This window comes from Sabethes cyaneus, chromosome 3 (genome assembly GCF_943734655.1).
Source record: "Sabethes cyaneus chromosome 3, idSabCyanKW18_F2, whole genome shotgun sequence".
NCBI lineage: Eukaryota > Metazoa > Arthropoda > Insecta > Diptera > Culicidae > Sabethes > Sabethes cyaneus.
In genome coordinates, this window is record NC_071355.1 from 103520565 (window position 1) to 103544481 (window position 23917).

General features: G+C 42.8%; 1 protein-coding gene across 1 annotated transcript in view; it reads right to left on the reverse strand.

Annotated features, from left to right (window-relative positions):
- Window positions 1–8843: 8843 nt before the first annotated feature.
- LOC128743284 (protein ELYS) overlaps window positions 8844–23917 on the reverse strand; it is a 65740-nt gene continuing 50666 nt past the window's right edge. Inside the window, exon 10 of the mRNA XM_053839829.1 lies at window positions 8844–9027. Within this exon, the coding sequence (XP_053695804.1) occupies window positions 8978–9027 (50 nt within the window). The 3' untranslated portion in view covers window positions 8844–8977. The remainder of the gene's footprint in view (window positions 9028–23917) is intronic.

A 23917-nucleotide genomic window follows, 5' to 3' on the forward strand; every position in this document is an offset into this window, starting at 1 on the left:
TATACCTATAAAGAAGGGTTTCTGTCTGTCTGTCTGTCTGTCTGTCTGTCTGTCTGTCTGTCTGTCTGTCCGTATGTCCGTATGTTCCTTATAGAATCGAAAACTACTGAACCAATCGGCATGAAAATATGCATATAGAGGTTTTTTGGGGCCAGGAAAGGTTTTAGTGATGGTTAGAAACCCCTCCCCCCACTAAGAGGGGGGGCTCCCATACAAATGAAACACAAATTTCTGCATAACTCGACAACTAATCAAGCAAATAGAACAAAATTTGGCATGTGGGTGTTTTCGGTGACAAGAATTTATTCTATGGTAAACTCCCCTCTTTATAAGGGGAATTATAACTCCTCTCCTCTTTAAGAGGGAGGGCTTCCATACAAATTTCCTCATAACTCGAGAACTAATCAAGCAAATGGAACCAAATTTGACACGTGGGTGTTTTTGGAGACAAAAATTTTTTCTATGATAAACTGGAACCCCTCCCCACTTTAGGAGGGGGGGCTCCTATACAAACGAAATACAAATTTCTTCATAACTCGAGAACTAATCAAGCAAATGGAACCAAATTTGGCACGTGGGTGTTTTTGGAGACAAAAATTTTTTCTATGATGAATTGGGACCCCTACCCACTTTAGGAGGGGGAGCTCCTATACAAATGAAATTCAAATTTCCTCATAACTGGAGAACTAATCAAGCAAATAGAACCAAATTTGGCATGTGGAGGTTTCTGGAGGCAAAAATATTTTCTATGGTGAATTAGGACCCCTCCCAACTTTAAGAGGGGGTGCTTCTACACAAATGAAATACAAATTTTTCTCATAATTCGAGAACTAATCAAGCAAATGGAACCATATTTGGCATGTAGGTGTTTCTGGAGGCAACCATTTTTTCTATGATGAATTAGGACCCCTTACCTTTTTAAGAGGGGGGGCTCTCATACAAACGAAATACCAATTTCCTTATAACATGAGAACTAATCAAGCAAATGGAACCAAATTTGGCATGTGGGAGATTTTGGAGTCTTGAATTTATTTTACGATAGTTAGAGACCTCTCACCCCTGTGGTAGGGGGATATGAACTCTCATACAAATAAAACAGAAATTTTTGCGAAACTCAAAAACTAATCACACTCGAGAAATTCGAAACTCTTCCATAAAACCAGACTTGTTATAAACACCGCCCGGTGCGACACGGTTGCCACCCGTCCACATACGTACGGCACTGGGTGCTTTCGATAATAGAACGCACTGGCGTTGCTACATACTAGCACGCTCCCCGACAACACGAAAACCCGATCGAAGTGCCTTGCTTTCGGTTAGGCACCAACGAGCACGGTACTACCGACGGGCCATATGACGGCTTGCATGATTTCGTTCTTTGCTTTCTTTCTCATTAGTTCATATTCGGTGTACGTCACTGAGTTGGCAGGACGTTCGGGCACCGTTCTCTTGCCGTGCTTTTGCCGTGCTCTAGCAAGTGCCGGCTGGTGTACTGGCACGCCGTTTCGCTCGCAAATTTAAAAACCTATATAACTGCTTGGAGCGATAAGGTAAAAACTTATGAACGGTAGCGGGTGCCTTCCACAACGCCGTGTGGTGTTCCATATCCGCCGCTGCTGCTGCTCAGTAAGAATGATTTTGACTCGATGTAATGCTTATTATGATAACTATAGGAAAACATTTCGAAACAAGGTAATTTTTCGATTTAAGGACAGTTTTTTCTAAGTAATTTTTATACAAAGCATCAGATTATGTTTTGTTCCGAAATATTTAATGTGCGAACCTGCATGTCCCATGCGGGTTAAAAGCTATCCTACTTCCTTTTATAAATCTTGATTTGGTTAAATTATGCATTTCAATCGAAAACGGGTTTTCAATTGAGAGATGTGAATATAATATTCATATAAAGTATGGTTTAAAAATTCGTTAATTCAATCTTTAATCGTTTTAACTTTCATGTTCATATTATTCGCTACGAAATGTACAGAATGTTTTCGGATAGGTAGATAAGTGCGCTGCGCAGATAGTACGAAAGAAAGAAAAAAAGGCAGAGTAAGAGTGGGGCGCTCGGCTGTCGGTTTTCGCCCGGTGCCGCTCGGTGCCCACTCAACACATATAAAACCGAACCTAACAAAAAAAATTGGCACCGATGTGCGGAGTCATATTTGTTCGTACGAGAGCCGGCGAAGTGCACTGAAACCGGGTGCGTGTGACGTATGAACGAAGTAGAATGTTTTAGCACGACGTGCGGAGCGGCGCGTGCTTTCACATGTCTGCATAAAACATTAGTCAATACAAGACCACAAAAACTATCTATAGTAACACTAGATCATTCAGGACGAGACGGTCGCGAGTGTTGCCGGTGACCCGCCGTCGGAAGCGCCGCCCACTTGCAAAACTCGAGATTGTGACAAAGATCATCCGACATTCATGATTTATGTACAACACAGGTTAATTTGTGGAAATACGAAGTTTGTCGGGTCAGCTAGTACTTTATAAAAGGAAATTAAATAACGTAGCGAAGCTCTGCTATGCACCACTTAACTCTTAAGAAGAACTATAATTGTTCATATTTTGAACAATTTCCACACACTTTAAACACGCAATAAAGTATTTTCTTGATTGCGCTTCATTTTGACAGCTAACAAATACTTGATGACAACTCCCGCAATTTTTTCTGATCTCAGCATAGCTTTTGCGGGCTATCCCGTAAAAAATACTGATAGTTCGTTAAACAATTGCTGAATTATTGACAGTTACGAAATGGAATCGCTTTGCGAAAAAATACAGCAAAAAATATTAACGAACTCGCCACCGGTTGATGAAGATCTGTATTAAGAAATGTCAAGTAGTGACGATACTCAGCATTCCTTGAAAAATTACCGAATTGCTCATCATTTTTCCAAATATGCTGATCAAATCCGCGAAATAAATTACCGAAGATCTGAATAAAAACTAAGTGTGCATGGTTCCCCACGTTGAAGGGATTTTACCAATTTAATCCTATTTTATCAACAGCACATCTTTTCACCACACTTCTAATGAAACGGCAAGCATGCGTATTCATACAGAGTTGCATTATAACCGAACACTACAGCTGTAGCACATTTTTCCAACACAGATCAAATTCGCCGAGGTTTAACCGTCTCGCAGTAAAGAATTTGCGATCTGTTGGGACAACGAACTTGTGTCATTTTTTCTGGCACACTTCCCTAACACAGACATCAAATTGGACTAGGTTTAATCGCGTTCGTAAGAAATCTGTTGGCACGAGGGGGCTTTGTCACTCTTTCTGGCGTACTTCCCAAGCAAGGACATCAAAATGGTATAGGTGTAGATCATCTTCAAGAATCTTCCAACCAATCACGAAGCGAGAATTCTGGTAAAATATGGGTTCATTATTTTCCATTTTTCAATTGTTTAACATCAATAATTCATACTTTTCTTCATTTGGGTCAATTCTTAGAAGATTTTCCGATCGATTGGTGTAAGAATATTGAAAATCGATCGGAAAACCGCTGAGCTATTAGCGCTCAAAATCTATCATTTTTCGTGACGCTCGCATTTTTCGATTTTTTGGAATGACACCCTATCTCAAAATTTGCTGTAAGACGTAGTCCTACGGCAAAATTTGAAGCACGCCCATTCGACCTCCCTGCTGTTACAGGCAGTCTAATGATGGCAAATGGTATATTCCCACTAGTTAGGAGCATTCTATGGGTTTTAGCTGGCTGAGTTGAGGTAAACCTTGTTTTTCTAGGCAATAAATTCTGAAAAGGTACCCGAGTACCCAGCCGAACACATAACGGTTAATGTGGGCGATTATTACCACAAAAATACATATCGGGCCCCTCGTTATGGCTATAGACAAGGGTCTTATAGGGTGACGGATCCATATTTCGCCACCTTTATCCGAAAAATTTACATGAAACGAAACAGAACAAGGTTCTATAAGTTCAGATACCGCCATCCGGGGTGAGATTGTGCCACGGGGGTGAGATTGGGCCAAAAACCAAAAATGTTTATTTGTGAAAATTTATTATATCTTAAAAACAGGTCACCTAAATTCAAAATGATGATGAACATAACATATTTATTCATAACTTAGAATGGAACATAGATAATATTAGCAAACTATTTAGCCTAAACATGGTTTCAAAGTTCGCGATCAAAAATACTCGGAAATAACGCTTGTAAAAAATGTCCCCCATAAACCAACCCAAACAAGAAATTGCATCAACTTGCTATTTTGAAGGTATATAAACTAATCATTTACAATGTATTGAAAGGTTATTATGTGTTGGATAAGTTTTGATTACGAAAATAATATTTTTCGAAACTTTGTACTTTTCGAGCTTCACGGTGGTGAGATTGTGCCAAGCCATAATGATCGATCCAATTTGCGGATTTCACATACACAACAAAAATATGTTAGTATACACCAGTACACTCACATTCTTTACTATTGAGCACAATATTTTGACAGATTAGATAGCATCATCCATTTTGGAGCAAAGGTCTGCTAAATAATTTAAACTAATTTTTACTTTTGCTCTGGAAATTTCAGATGCTTTGAATAAACACTCTAATATAAGACGAATATATTATACCGTGTATAAACTGCCAGTTTTAAGGACGGTGGAGGGGGGTGGGATGGGCTACATGTCCTGCGGCCGCGGATTCTCGAACGAAGTAATGGTTATTTTTGTTAAATGATCAAATAGGTATGCCCCGTTCATATATCCCCCCCTTGTTAACCCCTTGTCCCCCTTGTTGTTGTTGCATTTTTTAAATCTTCACCAAACAAATTTGCACAGAAATCATCTCGGCCGTGTACTCGACCTGTTTTTTGTTCTTTGGAACAACAGCTTGTTACTGATGTCTGCGTCGCCCCACTGCTACCCGTTGATCCACACCATCCGCCTTTAACATTGTCAATGGAAGTGGCTGCAATGAATAACTGCTCTCCGCTGGTTTGCACTGCGAATAGATCTACTGCTTTGAACTATCGCAAAATGAACTTTAAAGCCTTTTCTGATTATTTTTTGAACTTCAACTGGGTGACACTGTCAGAATACAACGACGTTAACGATATGGCAACTTACTTTTGCGACACTTTACGACAGTGGTTGAACACAAATTTACCTGTTGCAAAAAGGCCTGTTTCCCCTCCATGGTCCTCCCCTCATCTTCGTGAGTTGAAACGAGAGCGCAACTTTTGGCAGCGTAAACACCGTTTTTGGAAGACTGCAATGGCAAAACAGAATTTCAAACTTTCGAGTGATGCTTCTCGACGATTAAATGCTACATTGTACAAATCCTACGTTATGCGGGTTCAAATTGACCTTCGCAGAAATCCAAAAAGTTTTTGGAATTTTGTTAAATCGAAACGAAAACATTCTGCTACCTCTTCTAATGTATTTCTTGATGACGCTGAAGCAAATAGTATTTTGGAATCGTGTGAACTATCCGCGAAATTTTTCGCGTCGGTTTTTGCTAAAAAATCTGCATCTGATTCGGAGGTTGTCGTCGCATCTGCTGATGTTCCTGCTGATTTAGTGGATATAAACACTTTTGAAATAACTTCCGATATGATTCTGTCAGCTGCCAAGAAAATGAAACGATCAAGTTACCCTAGACCCGATGGAATTCCGGCTCTAGTCTTCGCCCGTTGTGCACTTGCGTTAGTGGATCCGTTGTGCCAGATATTCAACAAATCATTTAAGGACGGAAAATTTCCGACGATCTGGAAGCAGTCATCCATGTTCCCGGTGTTTAAAAGTGGCGATCGTCGGAACGTTCGAAACTATCGTGGTATCAGGAGTCTTTCTGCTGCGTCCAAGCTATTTGAAATAGTAGTGAGCAATTTTCTTCTTGCTAGAACAAAATGCTATATCTCTACCGACCAACATGGATTTATGCCTGGTCGATCCGTAAGCACAAACCTATTGGAGTTCACATCTACTTGTATATCACATATGGAACAAAAGGCACAAATTGATGTGATCTACACGGACTTGAAGGCTGCGTTCGATCGTATTGACCATAAAATACTGCTGCAGAAAATTTCACGACTTGGTGCATCTCAGAACTTTACGAAATGGCTCAGTTCCTACCTATGTGGTAGAGTCCTGTGCGTGCAGCTCGACTCTTGCTTCTCTTCCCAGTTTACTAACTTGTCGGGTGTACCACAAGGTAGCAACATGGGACCGCTTCTGTTTTTGCTGTTTGTGAACGATATTGCTTCGCTGCTTGGAGTTGGATGCAAGCTAATGTATGCTGACGATTTGAAATTATATTCAGTAGTTCGTTCCATAGACGATTGTATCCGGCTTCAAAGGCTCTTGGATGTGTTTGTTGATTGGTGCAAGAAAAATTGGCTTGTTATCAGCATCACGAAATGTCAAGTGATGACTTTCCACCGCATCGCCAGTCCGGTTGTTTTCAATTACCAAATAAATGAACATGTACTCAAAAGAGTCGATCAAGTCAATGGGGTTCTGCTTGACACCAAACTCACGTTCAACTTACATCGTACCACGGCAATATCGAAAGCCTCCCGACAGCTCGGTTTCATTGCTAAAATTGCACGTGACTTCAGTGATCCCCACTGCATGAAGGCGCTGTACTGTTCATTAGTTCGCCCGTTGATTGAAAATGCTTGCTTGGTATGGTGCCCCTATCAGTTGTCGTGGAATTTGCGTATCGAAAGAGTGCAAAAACGTTTCTTGAGGCTTGCGTTGAGAGACCTACCATGGCACGACCCAATCAATCTACCACCGTACGCCGATCGTTGCCGTTTATTGGGTCTTCAGACACTTGAACAGCGTAGGAAGATTCAGCAAGCAGTGTGTGTTGCAAAAATCTTAAATGGCGAAATCGAGTCACCGAGCATCCTGTCTCTCATCAACTTTCGTGCATCGCAACGTGCCCTGCGCTCAACCGAGCTATTGCAACCGAGATTCCATCGGACCACCTTTGGATCCTATGTGCCAATAACTGCCTGCATCCGGACTTTTTCTATTGTGGAAAGTTTATTTGAATTTAATGAACCATCACATAAGTTCGCTCAAAAATTGTATAATGTTAGCTTTTTATAAACCGACCAGAAATATTCAATAAGACAATCCATGTCAGTTGATTTTTACAAATAAATAAACAAATAAACCCTAGAAACGCTACGGGTTATATAAAGGCTGTCCATTGACTACGAAATCATTTTTAGTTATTTCAGACCTCCCCGGGTTATTTTCGTTCATACTTTTTGTATGATGCGTTGTTTTCGGCTGACGCCCTGCCCCTGATAGTCCACTTAGTTCATGGACGGCCCCATATGAACTACTTTATACTGATATTTATATGTATTGTTTATAAACATGCTAACATTTACTGTTTAGGTTTTTAGCTTAACTTTAAGTTTTTGGCACAATGTCACCCCCTAGAAGGGGTGAGATTGTGCCAAAGTTCATGCACTTCCAGTAAAATTAGGTTTCATTGTAACTAAACCATCTGTACAGTAGTTGTTAATTGAACAATTTAGTACATATTGACAGGTTTGAAATCAATTTAGTTCCTAAATTGTGTGTATACTGAGCTAAAGAACAAAAACATATGCTTTTTTGCACAATCTCGCCCCGGATGACGGTATTTGATAACATGAAAATATTACACTTCGGACATTTCTTTTACTGATTCAATCATCATATTCATACTAAATTGTGTATTTTTCTCGTTTCGCCATCCAGTTGGCAAATTTCGCCAGCCTCTGGACCCGAATTTCGCCACTTTAGAAAAACTCGATTCAAATAGATTTTAATGTTAAATTTATAAACGAATTCTCCATATTCTTAATAAATTTAGTTGTTAAATAGATTTTGCTTCGTTTTCAAGTGATTGTTTATGAAACGTTTTTGAAAACCAATAAAATACCAATAAAACCACAAATAAACCAATGAAAAGCACCAAGATAGGAGAAATATTTTTACATCTTATATATAAAAATGGATTTCTATCTGTCGGGATGTTCCTTATAGAATCAAAAACTACTGAACCAACTTTTTTTTAACTAACTTTTTTTTATTGATTTTGTTCTAATTTCTGCAATTTTATAAAAGAAATGACATAACTAGAGACCATACAACGAAAACGGTTTTAAAAAAAATCAAGTGGCGAAATTTGGATCCATGACTAAAAATGATGAACTAATTTTGATGAATTTTTCAAAATTATCCAAAGTTTAAAGTGAAGTCGGTATACAATTAGTTGAAATATTGCACATAGAATCATATTAGTCAAGAATAATTGAATAATGAAACAGTTTGAGTACATTTTTCCCCAATAGTATTTTCGCCACTCGTTTTGATTTTGTAAAAAATTATACACTAAGTATGACATGGTATTTTCCAATTGTAAGTAATACATGATAAATTAATAACAAGCCAAATGCATTAATTATTTTTGGTAGTACATGCCCTTAGTTTCACCAATTCGTCAAATAATTTCTTTTAAGTCGACCAAAAATATGCAAAAAAGGTTTGGATTCATCAAACTGGCGAAATATGGATCCTCTACTCTATATAAAGATGGATGAACACAAACACGTATGCAATGTATTGCCACACTCGCGCACATCTTTTTCCACCAATGCATGTACACAAGCCTTAACTTTTGTCGGGAGGGTGCGCTGTCGCTCATGTGACTTGTCATTTGTATGGGTGCGAGGAAGAAATGCTAGTTTTCTTGATGAAATGTTTTTGTTACCAACTAACAATATAATTGGATCATAGATCGAAAAAAAATATCTAAACGTAGGCTTTGAAAAATTTTTATTTGAGAAAGCATTATTAACGATTACGTAAAACAGCATATTAGTACCATGTTGGCTTCATGAGGGATTATTACCTCCTCAATAGATAGGGACAAATTGATTTACTGGCAAAAAAATACGATGAATAGGTTCAATAGCGCACTTTACCAACTAGTTCTTCCTTGTTCTGCCTCGACGCCGAGTTTTTAAGGCCGTCTTATCTAAAAGAAGAAAAACATCAAAAATCATAAGAAAACACATATTTTTACCGTTACAATATTAAATACAACAAATAGGAGTACAGTAATGACCCGATTTTGTCACCCCCATGATGAATAGGGGTGACAAAAACGGGACAGTGACAAAATCGGGTATTTTTTCAATTTTATATTTTTTTGCAGATAACTTAGAACGAACTACATATATTTCATTCTGATCACTTTTAGGACCTTTCGCACTTCCTTCTACCTCTCTGTGGACATTTGTCACCTGTGCTGTGAGGTCCCACAGGTATGAAAACACGCGTTTATTAATTGCGCCGGAATGGTTGATTATACTGGTTGACTATGTTCAGAGAAATGTCACAGCGTAAAACGCTCTTTCTTATGGTATGAACGATTCTTTGATTAACCCCCCTAAAAGTAAGATAGAAAATTTATTTTTCTAGCAGTAAGAGGTAGAGCAAAACAATGTTCTACAAAACTTTTGAGAAGATTATTATAAAGAACTTTGCCAAAGAAAGTGACCTTCTAGCTATTATAGTTGTGGAGATAAGAAACAACTTTTGTGGAAACTCCACGAAAATCAACACAGTTCTTTTCACAGTGTTTTAACACATTTGACATGTTTGAAAATGATTTTCAAACTAAGCTTTTGATAAATCAAAAGCATGACAAAATCGGGTAAAAAACGTGACAAAATCGGGTCAAAAACGTGACAAAATCGGGGAGTGACAAAATCGGGTTACCACTGTATATAGCAACTACACCCCTAACTACACGTAAGGAACATCAATCTATAAAATCTATAGATAACGTCAAGAGGTCGGTCGCTCGGCACAGCCGTTTTTATGTTAGGCGACTTGATACGAGCCGAACTGTGCCGATGCTGTACCGAAAGTGCCGAACTGCAGGATTTGTTAAATTCGTTATAATCTGATAGATCTGGGAACCGTGCGAGATGATTTTGACAACTAGCAGTGCTCCCATTTCATATGTAAAATTGAACCGGAGGTGTGCCGCTTGATATATCTGGAGTGCCGCGACACAATGTGCTGGGTGTCCGACCGCTTGAGATAACCTATACCTATACCTTTAAAAATGGGCCAACCTCGAGTTTTTAGTCTTGACCTTGAAAATGCGGTCAAACACATTTATTAATATTTTTTTGAAACGGTGGTTTTACAATTGATGATAAGACGGTAGGGGAAAGTAATGAAAATTTTTTGAGAATGGATGGGAAAGAATGGAAAAGCAAGGGGGGGGGGTAATTGGTAGCTACGCTTAACAAGTTGTCGTTGTGACTCCTACCTTTTGTCCAATGCTGGAAGGTGCATGGGTCGAGCCAAGCTTGGAACTATAGAGGCGCTGGACAAAAGGAGACTGCGCAACCACCGTTATTAAGGCAGCGACGTATCTGGTTGGGTTATTTTTAGACACAAATTGTGCCTCTTCCTCCGTCTACTGTAGAAACCACCGACCGAGAAGTTTTAATCTAACTGTAGGAACGACGACACTGTCCAGACCCTTAAGACTTGCAACGTACTGCGCGTGACGCTGTTCGTCTGTCAGCGTATTAGCCACGATTCTCAGCGCGAGTTTTCGGAGAAAGGCTCCGTTCCTATGAAAATAAACCAACCTCTAGTTTTAAGACCTTGACAACGCGGTCAAACATATTTATTAATATTTTTTGAAACGGTGGTTCTACAATTGATTAAGGGACGGTAGGCGACAAAAGCTTGGATTCACAACAACTTGTTAAGCGTAGCTACTAATTAACCCCCCTCCCCCTACTTTTCCACTCTTTGCCCTCCATTCCCAAGAAATGTTCAATACTTTCCCCTACCGTCCCTTCATCAATTGTAGAACCACCGTTTCAAAATATTTATACCTATAAAAATAGATTTCTGTCTGTCTGTGTCTGTCGGTATGTTCCTTATAGAATCGGAAACTACTGAACCGATCGGCAGCTCTCATACAAATGAGATACAAATTTCCTCATAACTTTAGAACTAATCAAGCAAATGGAACCAAATTTGGCATGTGGGGGAATTCGGAGTCATGAATTTATTTTATGATGGTTAGAGACCTCTCACCTCTGTGGTAGGGGGATAAGGACTCTCATACAAATAAAACAGAATTTTTTGCGGAGCTCAAAAACTAATTGAACTCAGAAATTCAAGACTCTTCCATAAAACATTAGTCAATAATAAGACCACAAAAACTGTCTATAGTAACACTAGATCAGAACTTTCAGTTCAGAGCGAGACAGCCGCCAGTGCTGCCGGCGGCCCGCCGTCGAAAGCGCCGGCCACTGGAGGGAGGGGGCTGGCAACCGTCCCGCAGAAATCACCACTATCTAGGTTTATTTGTTTTCCTAGGTCTACTGATCTCTACCACTTTCCTGCAGTTGGGTTCGAATATCAGCATACTTGCGATAGCAAGTAACTGCCAAAATGAATCATCTAAAGTTGAACTCCTCATAAACTTGCACAACTCGAGATTGTGACAAAGATCATCGAGATTCATGATTTATGTACAACACAGTTTAATTTGAGACAATACGAAGTTTGTCGGGTCAGCTAGTATTAACTATAAAGATCAATTTCGGTCTGTCTGTCTGTATGTTCCCTATAGACTCGGAAACTGCTGAACCGATCGGCGTGAAAGTTTTTTATGCAAAGGGCGGGCTGTCATACAACTGAAATACAAATTTCCTCATAACTCGAAAACTATTCATGCAAATGAAACCAAATTTGTCATGTCGGAAGCAGGAATTTTTTCTATGGTGTATTAAAACCGCTCTTTCCTCGAAGAGGAGGGGCTTCCTTACAAATGAAATACAAATTTCCTCATAACTCGACAACTTATCAAGCATATGGAACCAAATTTGGGATGTGGGACGCCCCTCCGCAAACACCACCTCTGTCTAGGTTTATTTGTTTTCCTAGTTCTACTGACCTCTTTTGCTTTCCTTCAGTTGGGTCCGAAAGTGCGACAGCGAGTAAGGAGAGGATCACCCCTGCGAAATAGTACTTTCCGCGAAAAGATTTTCCGTGAAATAGTACATTCCACCAAAAGGTTTTTCGCAAAATGGTATTCCGCGAAACACTATATGCCGCGTTATGCTCAACCGAGAATTGGTGTTCCGCAAAATGGCATGAATATTAAATATTGGCCGTATAACGGTTGAATAATCTACTAGGTATTCAAATAAAATGTTTGTTGGGATTCGCCAAAATGTTATACTATCACGGCGAATATTTAAATGCCATCCACCCTATTGGCAGACAACCATGTTTTGGGTGTCAACATGATAGCGTGAGCAGAAATGAGATAGCACTTCGTCGTTACGTTTCACTCGACTGCCTCGCCAGTGTATTGGGCCCGCTGTCAAATTTTGAGCCCGGGACATTCAGTCACTATCACTTACTGCAGCTCGATATACAGATGTCAGTAGGGTGATATACATGCATCAACCTACGCGACATTTCGCGTATGCTACACCTATAAAAATAGACACGGCCTTACAAGCGAACTTACACATGAATTTCAATGTGCAAATATTGATAATTTTGTTTCAGATGCCAATCATTCGGGTTTCAAAACCTTTTCCCTTCGATTTAAAGTGAAATGAAATATTGCCCGTTTCTTTGGTAACAAAACATACCTACAGCCAAGCAGATTCTTTTTGAGACGATTTGAAACTGTCAAAAAGTGAGCAGCGCGTTTTGTTACCAAAGAAGCGGGCAATATATGTTCTGTTCTATGGACTACAGCAGTGATGCCTAAGCATAGGCATGGTGCGGGCCAAATCAGATGAATGAATGCGGCGGGCCGCAACAATTTCTGTCCATTCATGTGCATAACAAAATTTGAAATATGCGATACCAGAAACCATTTTTTAGGAATCACTACAAGATTTAAATTGGAAAGCATTCAGATCCACAACATGCACGAAGCATTACGACTAAACTGAGTGACTCCTATGTCATCAAAAAACCTCCCACAAGTCCACCATCTTTCATATCAGTCCGCGGACCACACGAATCATCTCGAGGGGCCGTATGCGGCCCGCGGGCCACGGTTTGGTCATCACTGGACTACAGTGAAATTACAGGTCATAGAGCTTGCCTTAGAGGATTTCCAACAGCAATGATTACTACGCACCTTTGAAAAAAGTTACTTTTGATTACTTTACTGATTACCTCTGATTACCAGCAATTATCTCTTTTGATTACTATAAATTAATCATGATTACCAATGATTACTTAAGATATCATTGATTACTCCACTGATTACCATTGATTAGCTAATTAATTCGTAAATGATTACAAAAGTAATCTCCGATTACTACACACTTATGCGTCTTACTGGAAACCCCTTGGATATTTCAATAGTCATGCTGGTGTAAACTAGAAATACTCAGAGTATGAGAGATACGTAGAAGCAGCCATCTTGGGAGCCAATCGAGCAGCGAGAATAGAGGTTTTCCGTCAGATCATACCCCTTCTTTTCTTATTTTTTCTCGAAAGTACTCCCAATACGAGTGATAATGGTGCAAAAATATATTTTTTTCGTTGACTCTAGAATTTACTACGATTTTTCAAACAATGTAAATTGCAAGAATGGTGAGTTTCTTTTCACCAAATCACGAATGTTGAGTTTTAAAAAATTCGTTTCGGCTGCACTGTTTATTAAAATTTTCAGATTTTCTGGCAGCATTGCACAACAGATATTGACATATGTGTATCAGCGGTTGAGTGAAAAGGACAAAACGAATGAAGCTAATGATTACCTTCTTTTTCGTTTCGTGCGTTGCTTGCCACAAGAGTAAAGAGTGGCATAAATGGTTTCGAAGTGGTGAAAATAGAGGACACTGGTACAAAAAGGCATGTAATACATCCGAGAAGTGACGGGTTGAAATATACGTATTTTAGTTTTTCATTTTTACAGTAGTTAGAGGTTTTAATAAAGAAAGTTTTATATGGGTATAATTTCTAAGAGTCAAAACCGAACATTTAGTGGAAAAAAAAATTTTGACGGAAAACCTCTATTGTCAAAAGGGAGCCAATCGATCATGCATACTGTTTGCTTGAATATTTGATTAACAAGTATTGAAATAGTTATGAAATCAAACAAAAAAGTAAATAAAACAGAAGCGGATCATATTGAAAACAATCAAGTCACACTGCTACAGCATTTTGCTCCCAGCTAACTGGCACCCTCATCTCATTTGCTTTGCATTGACAAGAGCTAACATCACTGCGGGCTAAGGAGTCTTCATGGGCCCCACTGACAGCTGAAGAGCTAACTTGTATGAGGAGTGGTGAATAGATGATATCTCGTTTACGGTAACACTATACATGTTGACATGGCTGCCTGTCAGCTACTTGCTTGCTCCGCAGCAAGTGCTGGCAGTTTTTGTAAACTGATGCCAAATCGTTGGCTTTTGTTACCGTGTATCTCTTACTCTGAGTATTTCTAGTGTAAAATTATTTACGCTTATTTCGAAACTGACTATGCATGTAAAAGTATTTTGTAGACGAAATTGTGCTTTACTGAAACAAGCTTACTGCGTACTTACCACAAATATTTTCAAAAATTGCCACCTTTGTAACCTGATGAGTGTAGCCCTTTTCTTTGTTCAAGCCAAGCTTTGAATTGGTCCATCCTCCAACAGATAAAGCCTCAGTTTCTGCAGGTCGGTGGCGCCGATCTGGGGTAGTCAAGTGCGGTGAATACGTTTTGTCCGCTAAATACGACGAGATTCGAGTCATACTTGCTTCCGGACACAAACGTACAGGTAGCTATTATCTTCAATCACTATTGAAGTCTGAACTGCAATTATATGGTTCACTAAATTCACCAGCCAGCAGTCGATAACCATCGTTCCATCAAGGACAGGTGATAGCAAGGACCCCCGTGCAAGATCACAGGCAGGTAACTATTGCTTTCAACTGCAATTGCAGTCAGAGTTGCAACTAAATTGGATCCCAAATACGCCAGCCAGCAGACGACAACCATCACTCATATTAAGGACCCACTGGCAAAATCACAGGCGAACATTGGTAAGGCTTATCATCTCACCTAACCGAAATCGTCGATACCTCCGTTGAGAACCACCAGGTGAAATAAAAGCCCTCGAAGAGGGTAAACCATAACACCGTTCAATTTGATTCTGGTCAATACCGCTGCATTCGTTGCAGGACTTTTTAATATTGTGGCACTAATCGGCCATTCAACGACACTTCTTCAGTGTGCTTAGTCGGCTAGGCCAAGACTGACTATACGGTGACTTGAAGAGATAGTCATATCTCGTGCAGGGATCAAGCCCCGACAAGCAGAGCAGTAAAGCATCGCGGCGCACTGATTCGGTGAAGATTAGTTAGGCGGACGACGTGAGTGATAGATCGGCGGTGACGGAGCAGTGCTCGTTCACCTGAAATGTTGTAGCAGTCATCATGGGGCCCCAACGCGATCCAGGTGATCCTAGAGTAAGGAGAAAAACAGCAGATGTAACTCTTAAGCCGAGTAAGAAAATCATATGTCCGTCTCTTTGTTTTCACAATCGGTATTCCACCATTAAATTAAATGTGAAATCGTATACCTGCGAGTTTTGTAATCAGTGATTAGCTAGCCGGAGGACTCTAAGGTAATTTCTCGATACGCGGAGTGACGTGACATTCGACATTACTGGGAGAATCCGTAAAAGAGGAGCACCAATAGTCTGCTAGCCGGTATGGCTTGTAGAGACTGCTCTGTTTACTGATGATGTCGTCGCATGTAGCAATGTGTGGTGACGTAGACGGCATCCTTCAATCCCACATCTTTACCAAGTCTTGCATGGCCATTTTCCGTGTTGATTGAAACACGTCCAACACAGCGAGTTTTGACCGACAACCTCGCGCCGCTCGTCTACGTTTAAGGCTTGGAACTTGTAACAATCCGCAACCTTGTGTCCCTCTATCTGGCAAAAGATACACTTGTTTGCCGATGATGGCCCAGCCCAGCCGAAGGTTGCTCCGAATGAGCTTGCACAAACCCTCGGTCTTTGGGCTTCGGGTACGTTTCCTTGAATGTCTTTCCTGCTGGGGTGTCGTCCATCACCTCGAACGCCAACTTCACCAACGAAGACGTGAACGCTCCAAACGTTCCAAGATTAACCTCGGCAAAGGAACTTTTATATTCCGACCACTTCATCTTGTAATCTACGGGAAGTTTCCCTACTAGCTCATGAAGTAGTGACGGATTTATTAAATGCGATTGCTGCTTGGCAGTCTTCAGATGTTCCGCCAGATTATCAACTGCCATACCGAAGTCCACTATACTCTCCAAACTTTCCGTGTTTAGTGGAGGAAGACGATGCATCTTTTCAGTGACTGTTTTGATCAACGTTTCTGGCCGACCATAGCGTAACTGCAATGTTTTGATGACATACGGGACGCTGGTGGCGGGACAGGACGGGACATACGGGCGCCCGCAGAGCAATCGCCAGAGATGCTGAAGCGGATCATCGAGGGCCTCTTTCCGCGCCACGAGCCAAGGCCCTGACCCCAGGCCGCTGAGTCGTCCCACGGCCGACGTTCCAGTATCTCAGATCATAGCGTAGGATGGTCGGCCTCCCAGCCGAACATCCAAAGTAACGTGGGCGACGGCGCTTTGGAGGTCGGGGAGGAAGTGACGGTTACGAACGAGGAACTCATTGAGATCGCTAAATCCCTAAAGGTGAGTAAGGCACCGGGGCCAGACGGTATCCCGAATATGGCCATTAAAGCGGCTATTCTAGAGGCTCCCGAATTATTCGGAGCAGTAATGAGTAGATGCCTGGAAGATGGCCACTTCCGGACAGATGGAAGCGACAGAACCTGGTCCTATTGCCGAAGCCGGGAAAACCTCCTGGTGTCCCCTCGTCATACAGGCCGATCTGTCTGCTCGATACTGCCAGCAAGGTACTGGAGAGGGTTATCCTTAACAGACTCGTACAGTACACGGAGGGTACAAACGGTCTGTCAAGGAACCAATTCGGCTTGCGAAAAGGCAAATCTACTGTGGATGCCATTTTGTTTGTCACTAAGACAGCCGAGGTGGCAATCCAGCCCAAGAGGACAGGTATCCGTTATTGCGCAATTGTCACGCTCGACGTGAGAAATGCGTTTAATAGCGCTAACTGGGACTCCATAGCCAACTCGCTACGGAACGTCCAAGTGCCGGTGTCGCTGTACAGAATTCTGGAAAATTATTTTCAGAATCGTGTGCTATGCTACAACACGGAGGAGGGTCAGAAGTGCGTTCCAATCACCGCAGGGGTTCCGCAAGGTTCCATACCGGGCCCGGTGCTGTGGAACGTCATGTATGACGAGGTGTTGAAGCTAAAGTTCCCGGTAGGGGTGGTTATTTTCGGCTTTGCGGACGATATCACCTTGGAAGTCTACGGTGAATCTATCAGAGGTTGAGTTGACGGCTGCCCACTCTATACTTACTTACTTACTTAGGTGGCTTGCCGTCCTAAGACAAAGCCTGTTGAACAAAGTTTCTCCATGTAACTCGGTTGAGGGCTACCGCTCTCCAATTCCTCGGACACCGAGTACTCTCCGCCAGATCTCGCTCCACCTGGTCTAACCATCTTGCTCGCTGCGCTCCTGGTCGTCTTGTTCCTACCGGATTTGAGGCGAACACCATCTTTGCAGGGTAGTTGTCCGGCATTCTTGCAACATGCCCTGCCCATCGTATCCGTCCAGCTTTAGCTACCTTTTGGATACTGGGTTCGCCATAGAGCTGTGCGAGTTTATGGTTCATCCTCCGCCTCCATACTCCGTTCTCCTGTACGCCGCCGAAGGTCGTTCGTAGCACTCGTCGTTCGAAGACTCCGAGCACTCGCAGGTCCTCCTCGAGCATTGTCCATGTTTCATGCCCGTAGAGAACAACCGGTCTAATAAGCGTCTTGTACAGGGTGCACTTTTTACGGGGACTTAGTCTGCTCGGCCGCAATTGCTTGTGAAGCCCATAGTAAGCACGACTTCCGCTGATAATACGCCTCCGAATCTCACGGCTGGTATCATTGTCCGCCGTTACCAGTAAGCCAAGGTAGACAAATTCATCGACTACCTCAAACTCATCGCCGTCGATCAATATACTACTGCCCAAGCGGTGTCGTTCGGTCTCGGTTCCGCTGGCCAGCATGTACTTTGTTTTAGACGTATTTACCTTTAACCCAATCTTTTCTGCTTTGCGCTTTAGTCTGGTGTACTGTTCAGCCTCCACCACAGATGTTCTGCCGATAATATCCATGTCATCGGCAAAGCAGAGAATTGACTAGATTTGTTGAATATCGTGCCCCGCGTGTTGATATCCGCTCGGTTCATAACACCTGGTAGCGCTATGTTGAACATCAGGCATGAAAGACCTTCACCTTGACGAAGCCCTCTGTGTGATTCGAATGAACTTGACAATCCACCCGAAATCCGAACACAGCACTGTGTACCATCCATCGTAGATTTAATCAGTTTGATGAGCTTCCTGGGGAAGCTGTTCTCGTCCATGATTTTCCATAGCTCTTTCCGGTCGATGGTATCATATGCGGCTTTGAAGTCAACGAATAAATGATGCGTGGGAACTCTGTATCCACGGCCCTTTTGGAGGATTTGCCGCAGTGTAAATATTTGATCCGTTGTAGACCGACCTTCGACAAAGCCGGCTTGATAAGTTCCCACAAATCTATTCGCAATTGGTGATAGACGGCGTAAAATGATTTGGGACAGCACTTTATAAGCGGCATTGAGAACGGTGATCGCTCGATAGTTCTCACAGTCCAACTTGTCGCCCTTTTTGTATATCGGGCAGATAACCCCATCTTTCCACTCCTCCGGTAGCTGTTCCGTATCTCAAATTCTAACAATTAGTCGGTGCAGACAAACGGCCAGCTTTTCTGGTCCCATTTTAATAAGCTCCGCTCCGATGCCATCTTTTCCAGCTGACTTGTTGTTCTTTAGCTGCATGATGGCCTCCTTAACTTCTCCTATCGTTGGGGCTGGCACCTCTTCCCCGTCTGCTGCACCGCCGAAATCGCTTTCCCCGCCGCCATGGTTTTCCGCCTGGGCGCCATTCAGGTGTTCGTCGAAGTGCTGCTTCCACCTATCGGTCACCTCACGATCATCCGTCAGAATACTGCCAGTCTTATCCCGGCACATTTCGGCTCGCGGCACAAAGCCTTTGCGGGATCTGTTCAGTTTCTGGTAGAACTTCCGCGTTTCCTGAGAACGATGCAGCCGCTCCAACTCTGCATATTCTTGCTCTTCCAGGTTGCGCTTTTTCTCCCGAAAGATTTGGTTTCGCTGCATCTTCTTCTGTTTGTGTCTTTCCACGTTCTCCTCATCCATCACCCTCCTACATTCATCGTCAAACCAATCGTTCCGCTGATTCCGGGCCACATGCCCGATGGAGCTCCCCGCTACACTGCTGATGGCTGTTTTGATAGTGTTCCAACAGTCTTCGAGAGAGGCTTCGTCCAGCTCGTTCTCTTCCGGCAGCGCAGCTTCGAGTGAATGCGCGTAGTTTGCAGCGACGTTTGGTTGCTTCAGCCGCGCGAGATCCAACCGAGGCTGGCGTCGGTACCGAATGTTGTTCACAACGGAGAGTCTTGGGCGCATCTTAACCATCACTAGGTAGTGGTCCGAGTCAACGTTAGCGCTTCGATAGGATCTGACGTCGATAATGTCTGAGAAGTGCCGACTGTCGATCAAAACGTGGTCGATCTGTGATTCTGTCTGATTTGATGACCTCCAGGTGTACTTATGGTGGATTCTGTGCTGGAAAAAGGTACTACGTACGGCCATATTCTTGGAGGCGGCAAAGTCGATAAGTCTTAGGCCCATTTCATTGGTTCGCTGGTGTACACTGAACCTTCCAATCACCGGTTTGCATTCCTCCTCCTGGCCGACCTGAGCATTGAAATCCCCGATGACGATCTTGATATCATGTTTTGGGCAGCGGTCGTATTCACTCTCCAACTGCGTGTAGAATTCATCCTTGTCGCGTAGAATTCATCCTTGTCCGGTACTTCTGAGGTGAGGGCTGTGCACGTTGATAATGCTTATGTTGAAGAATCGGCTCTTGATTCTCAACCTGCACATTCGAGGATTGATTAGCCACCACCCAATCACCCGTTTCAGCATCTCGCCCATCACTATGAAAGCTGTACCCAGCTCGTGTGTGTTGCCGCAGCTCTGGTGGATGTCCATCTCTGAACGTACGTACCGTTGAGCTCTTCCAGCATACCTCCTGCATACCTAGCTGCCGAGGTGGAGAGGCAAGAGCTTCTGCAGCGATGCGAAATCGCCGAAGCTCTGGTCATAGCCGCTAAGGCTGTGGCCATGCCTAGTCAGGCGCGTACGCCGCTTGCCAAGCACAAGGCGGCTACGCCCGACCATGGACCAACGCTGGTAGCCAAGAGGCAGCGGACTTCGGCTCGCGCCTCTACCAGCGAACGTGCGGAGGCGGTCCCGGATGGTGCTTCCGGGACCGGGGATGAGGAATGGCAGGTGGTTAGGCGTAAACCGCCTAAACCGCCGAGGCCGAAACCGAGCGAGGCTGCGGCTGCAAAGCCAAAGCCAAGGCGCGTCCATAAGGGCGACGCCTTAGTAGTGAAGCTGACAGGTGAGCTGTCGTACGCCGAACTACTGCGTAAGGTTCGAGTGGACCCCAAGCTGCAGGAGCTTGGGGCCAACGTAGTAAAGACCCGCCGAACCCAGGCAGGGGATATGCTTTTCGAACTCAAAAAGGACCCAACGGTCCAGAGTTCGAATTACCAGAAACTGGTAGAGCAGTCCCTGGGCGAAGCGGGCCAGGTAAAGGCGCTGTCGCAGCGTGTTCTGGTCGAGTGCAAAAACCTCGACGAGATTACGTCGACAGTGGACCTGAGTGATGCTCTGCGGGATCATCTTAAGGTTGATGTGGCACCCGCAGACATCCGGTTGAGGAAGGCATACGGTGATATGCAGACTGCGACCTTAAACGTGCCAGAGGCAATCGCCAACAAGATGTTGGCGTCTGGTAAAATTAAGGTAGGATGGTCAGTGTGTACACTGGTGTCGAAACGGCGTATCGAACGCTGTTTCAGGTGTATGGGCTTTGGCCATCGGGCGGCCAAGTGTAAGGCCCCCGATCGGTCCAAGCTGTGCAGGCGCACAGTGGGGAATCGCTGGCCAGCAGCCAAAAAGTGAAAGTTCATTTCGACTCTCCGTTGTATTTTTCCTGTGATTCTATACTACTGAAGTGTTCAAATCCAAAATTTTAGATCAATATGACAAAATTTGAATTTTGCTATGAATCTTGAAAGTATGCTATCTCAGCATGTTTTAGCGTTTTTTGAAAAATAACCCAATATTTCAAAACATGCTAGAGGTCTAATGGTAGCTCGGATTACAACGGTGTCTAAGAAAAAGTTCTTCAAAAAATAGTGCTGAATAAAGCCCATTGATTGAGTATGCAGTAATTTTATCATAGTATGCCACAATTTTAATTTTCATTAAAAAAGTGCCATATTTTCGCATAAAAAACGCTTAAAAGTTTTGAAGCCAAGGTTCGCCACTATTGACACTACCGGTAAAAGTTAGCGTAAAATATGAGTTTTCAAATGGATATAGTCTCATTTAGCGCAGAGTAGCGCAGAGCATAGATGTTACGCTTGTAAGGCTACTATATACGAATTCAACAATATAGACAAAATTCAAACACTCAAAGTAAACGTAGGATATCTTAATTATGGGATATCTCCTTTACATAGTTGGATAAACTAGATTTTAGAGGTTGAAGGAAATCTGGAGGATACAGCGATAGTAATGACGAGCTCGTAGATCTTATGCCAATCCTGGTATTAGTTCTGAAATCACGGGTATAGATATGAAATTAATTGAAAGGTTGAGAAATTTTCCTATAGCAAGTTCTTGAACACATTATTTCAGAAAAATTCGAAACTTATTGTTTGTATACCAAAAACCTTTATCTCAGGGTATAGTCCTCATATAATACGTCCACTGCAATGCAAAGAATTTGAATTCGCGGTCATAAATGAATCTAGACAACTATATTGCTGATAGGACGAATGACAGAAGAAGCACAAAAATATGTTTTTTTTGTTTAATTATAGCCATTTTAACAAATCGGGGCATTCGTGACTTCTGCGGGGTTGGGAATTGAACCACGATCCTCGGTGTGAGAGGCGTGAATGCTAGCCACTACACTGGTATTGACCCTCACAAAAATAAGGTTATTACCTTATGCTAAATATAGTGATAAAAATACAAGACAATATTTTACATGCAAAAATGAGTGTGAAAATACAAATCATGAATTATTCGTCTTCTTATTTCTCCGGATAAAGCTTATAGCTTCTTCGAAACGGAAAAATGTAATTAGAAAAATCTTTCTGAGAACGCTATATTACTATTGAAGACGAAACGTAAAACGAAGGAAGGAGAAGAAGAAGGAGAAGAAGAAGAAGAAAAAGAAGAAGAAGATGAAGATAAAGAAGATTAAGAAAACTAATAAGGGGAAAAGTTTTGATTTTTGATTAATATTAATTTGGATATATGGATTGGGCTATGGATTTTGTGTTGATTATTAAAGCTCATACTTACTTTATATTGTTTTATATAATGTTTTATCCTATAAAAGTCCATCTGCAATAGTTTTCTAAATGACCCGTATTTCTTATACGTCATTATACTTAAAAAATACTTGAAAAATAGTTGAAAATTCTCCCTAACACAAAAAATATTCGTTCTAATGCAAAATAAACCTGAAATTCGGGCTCAGCACCCCCAAATTACTTAAGAACTGCATATTATCCTTGATTTAAAGAAATTTTTTTGCTTGGCCAGCATTTGTATGGAGTCGCCCCACTGTGAGGCGGTGCGGCGAAGATGGCCACTTCGCCAGGGGATGTAGCAAACCCCCCAGGTGCATGCTCTGCACAGTCGATGCGGGAAATAAGCATGCCACAGGTGGCCCACTGTGTGCGGCTTATAGGCGGGCATTGCAACGATAAGGGTGCAGGTTATACAGATTACCCTAAACCACTGTGAAACGGCACAGGAGTTGCTTTGGCAAACGGCAGCCGAGACGGGGTGCGATATTGCCATTATCGCGGATCCCTACCGGGTCCCCCGTGGAGGCGCTAACTAGGTTATCGATAAGGGTCGGATGGCAGCGATCGCCGTGATGGGTAGATACCCGATCCAGGAGGTGGTGTCGTCCGACCAAGAGGGGTTCGTGATCGCGGTGGTCGATGGCGTCTGCATCTGTAGCTGTTACGCTCCACCTAGGTGGTCGCCGGAGCAGTTTGACCGGATGCTAGACGTGCTCACCGACGAACTCACGGGCCGCAAGCCCGTTGTCATTGGAGGAGACTTCAATGCTTGGGCTGTCGAATGGGGTAGCAGGTGCACTACTCCGAGGGGACAAAGCTTGCTGGAAGCTCTGTCCAAGCTAGATGTAAGTCTGGCTAACGTGGGATCCGTCAGTACCTTTTGTAGGGGGGTACAACAATCGATCATCGACATCACCTTCTGCAGCCCAACGTTGCTTGCCAACATGGGCTGGAGGGTGTCAGATGAGTACACGCATAGTGACCACCAAGCTATACGGTACACGATTGAACGACGGGCGCTACGGCCACGCGGGGCGAAGTCGACAGGGAGGAGGTGGAAAGTGAAGGCCTTCGACAAAGACCTGTTGTTGAAGCACTCAGTGCAGAGAGCACCCGCTCGAACCTGAGTGCTCGTGAGCTGACCAACGTCCTAGTACGGGCATGTGATACCACTATGCCTAGGACGGGGCAGCCAATGAACGGTCGTCGCTCGGTATACTGGTGGAGTGATACCATTGCCCAGCT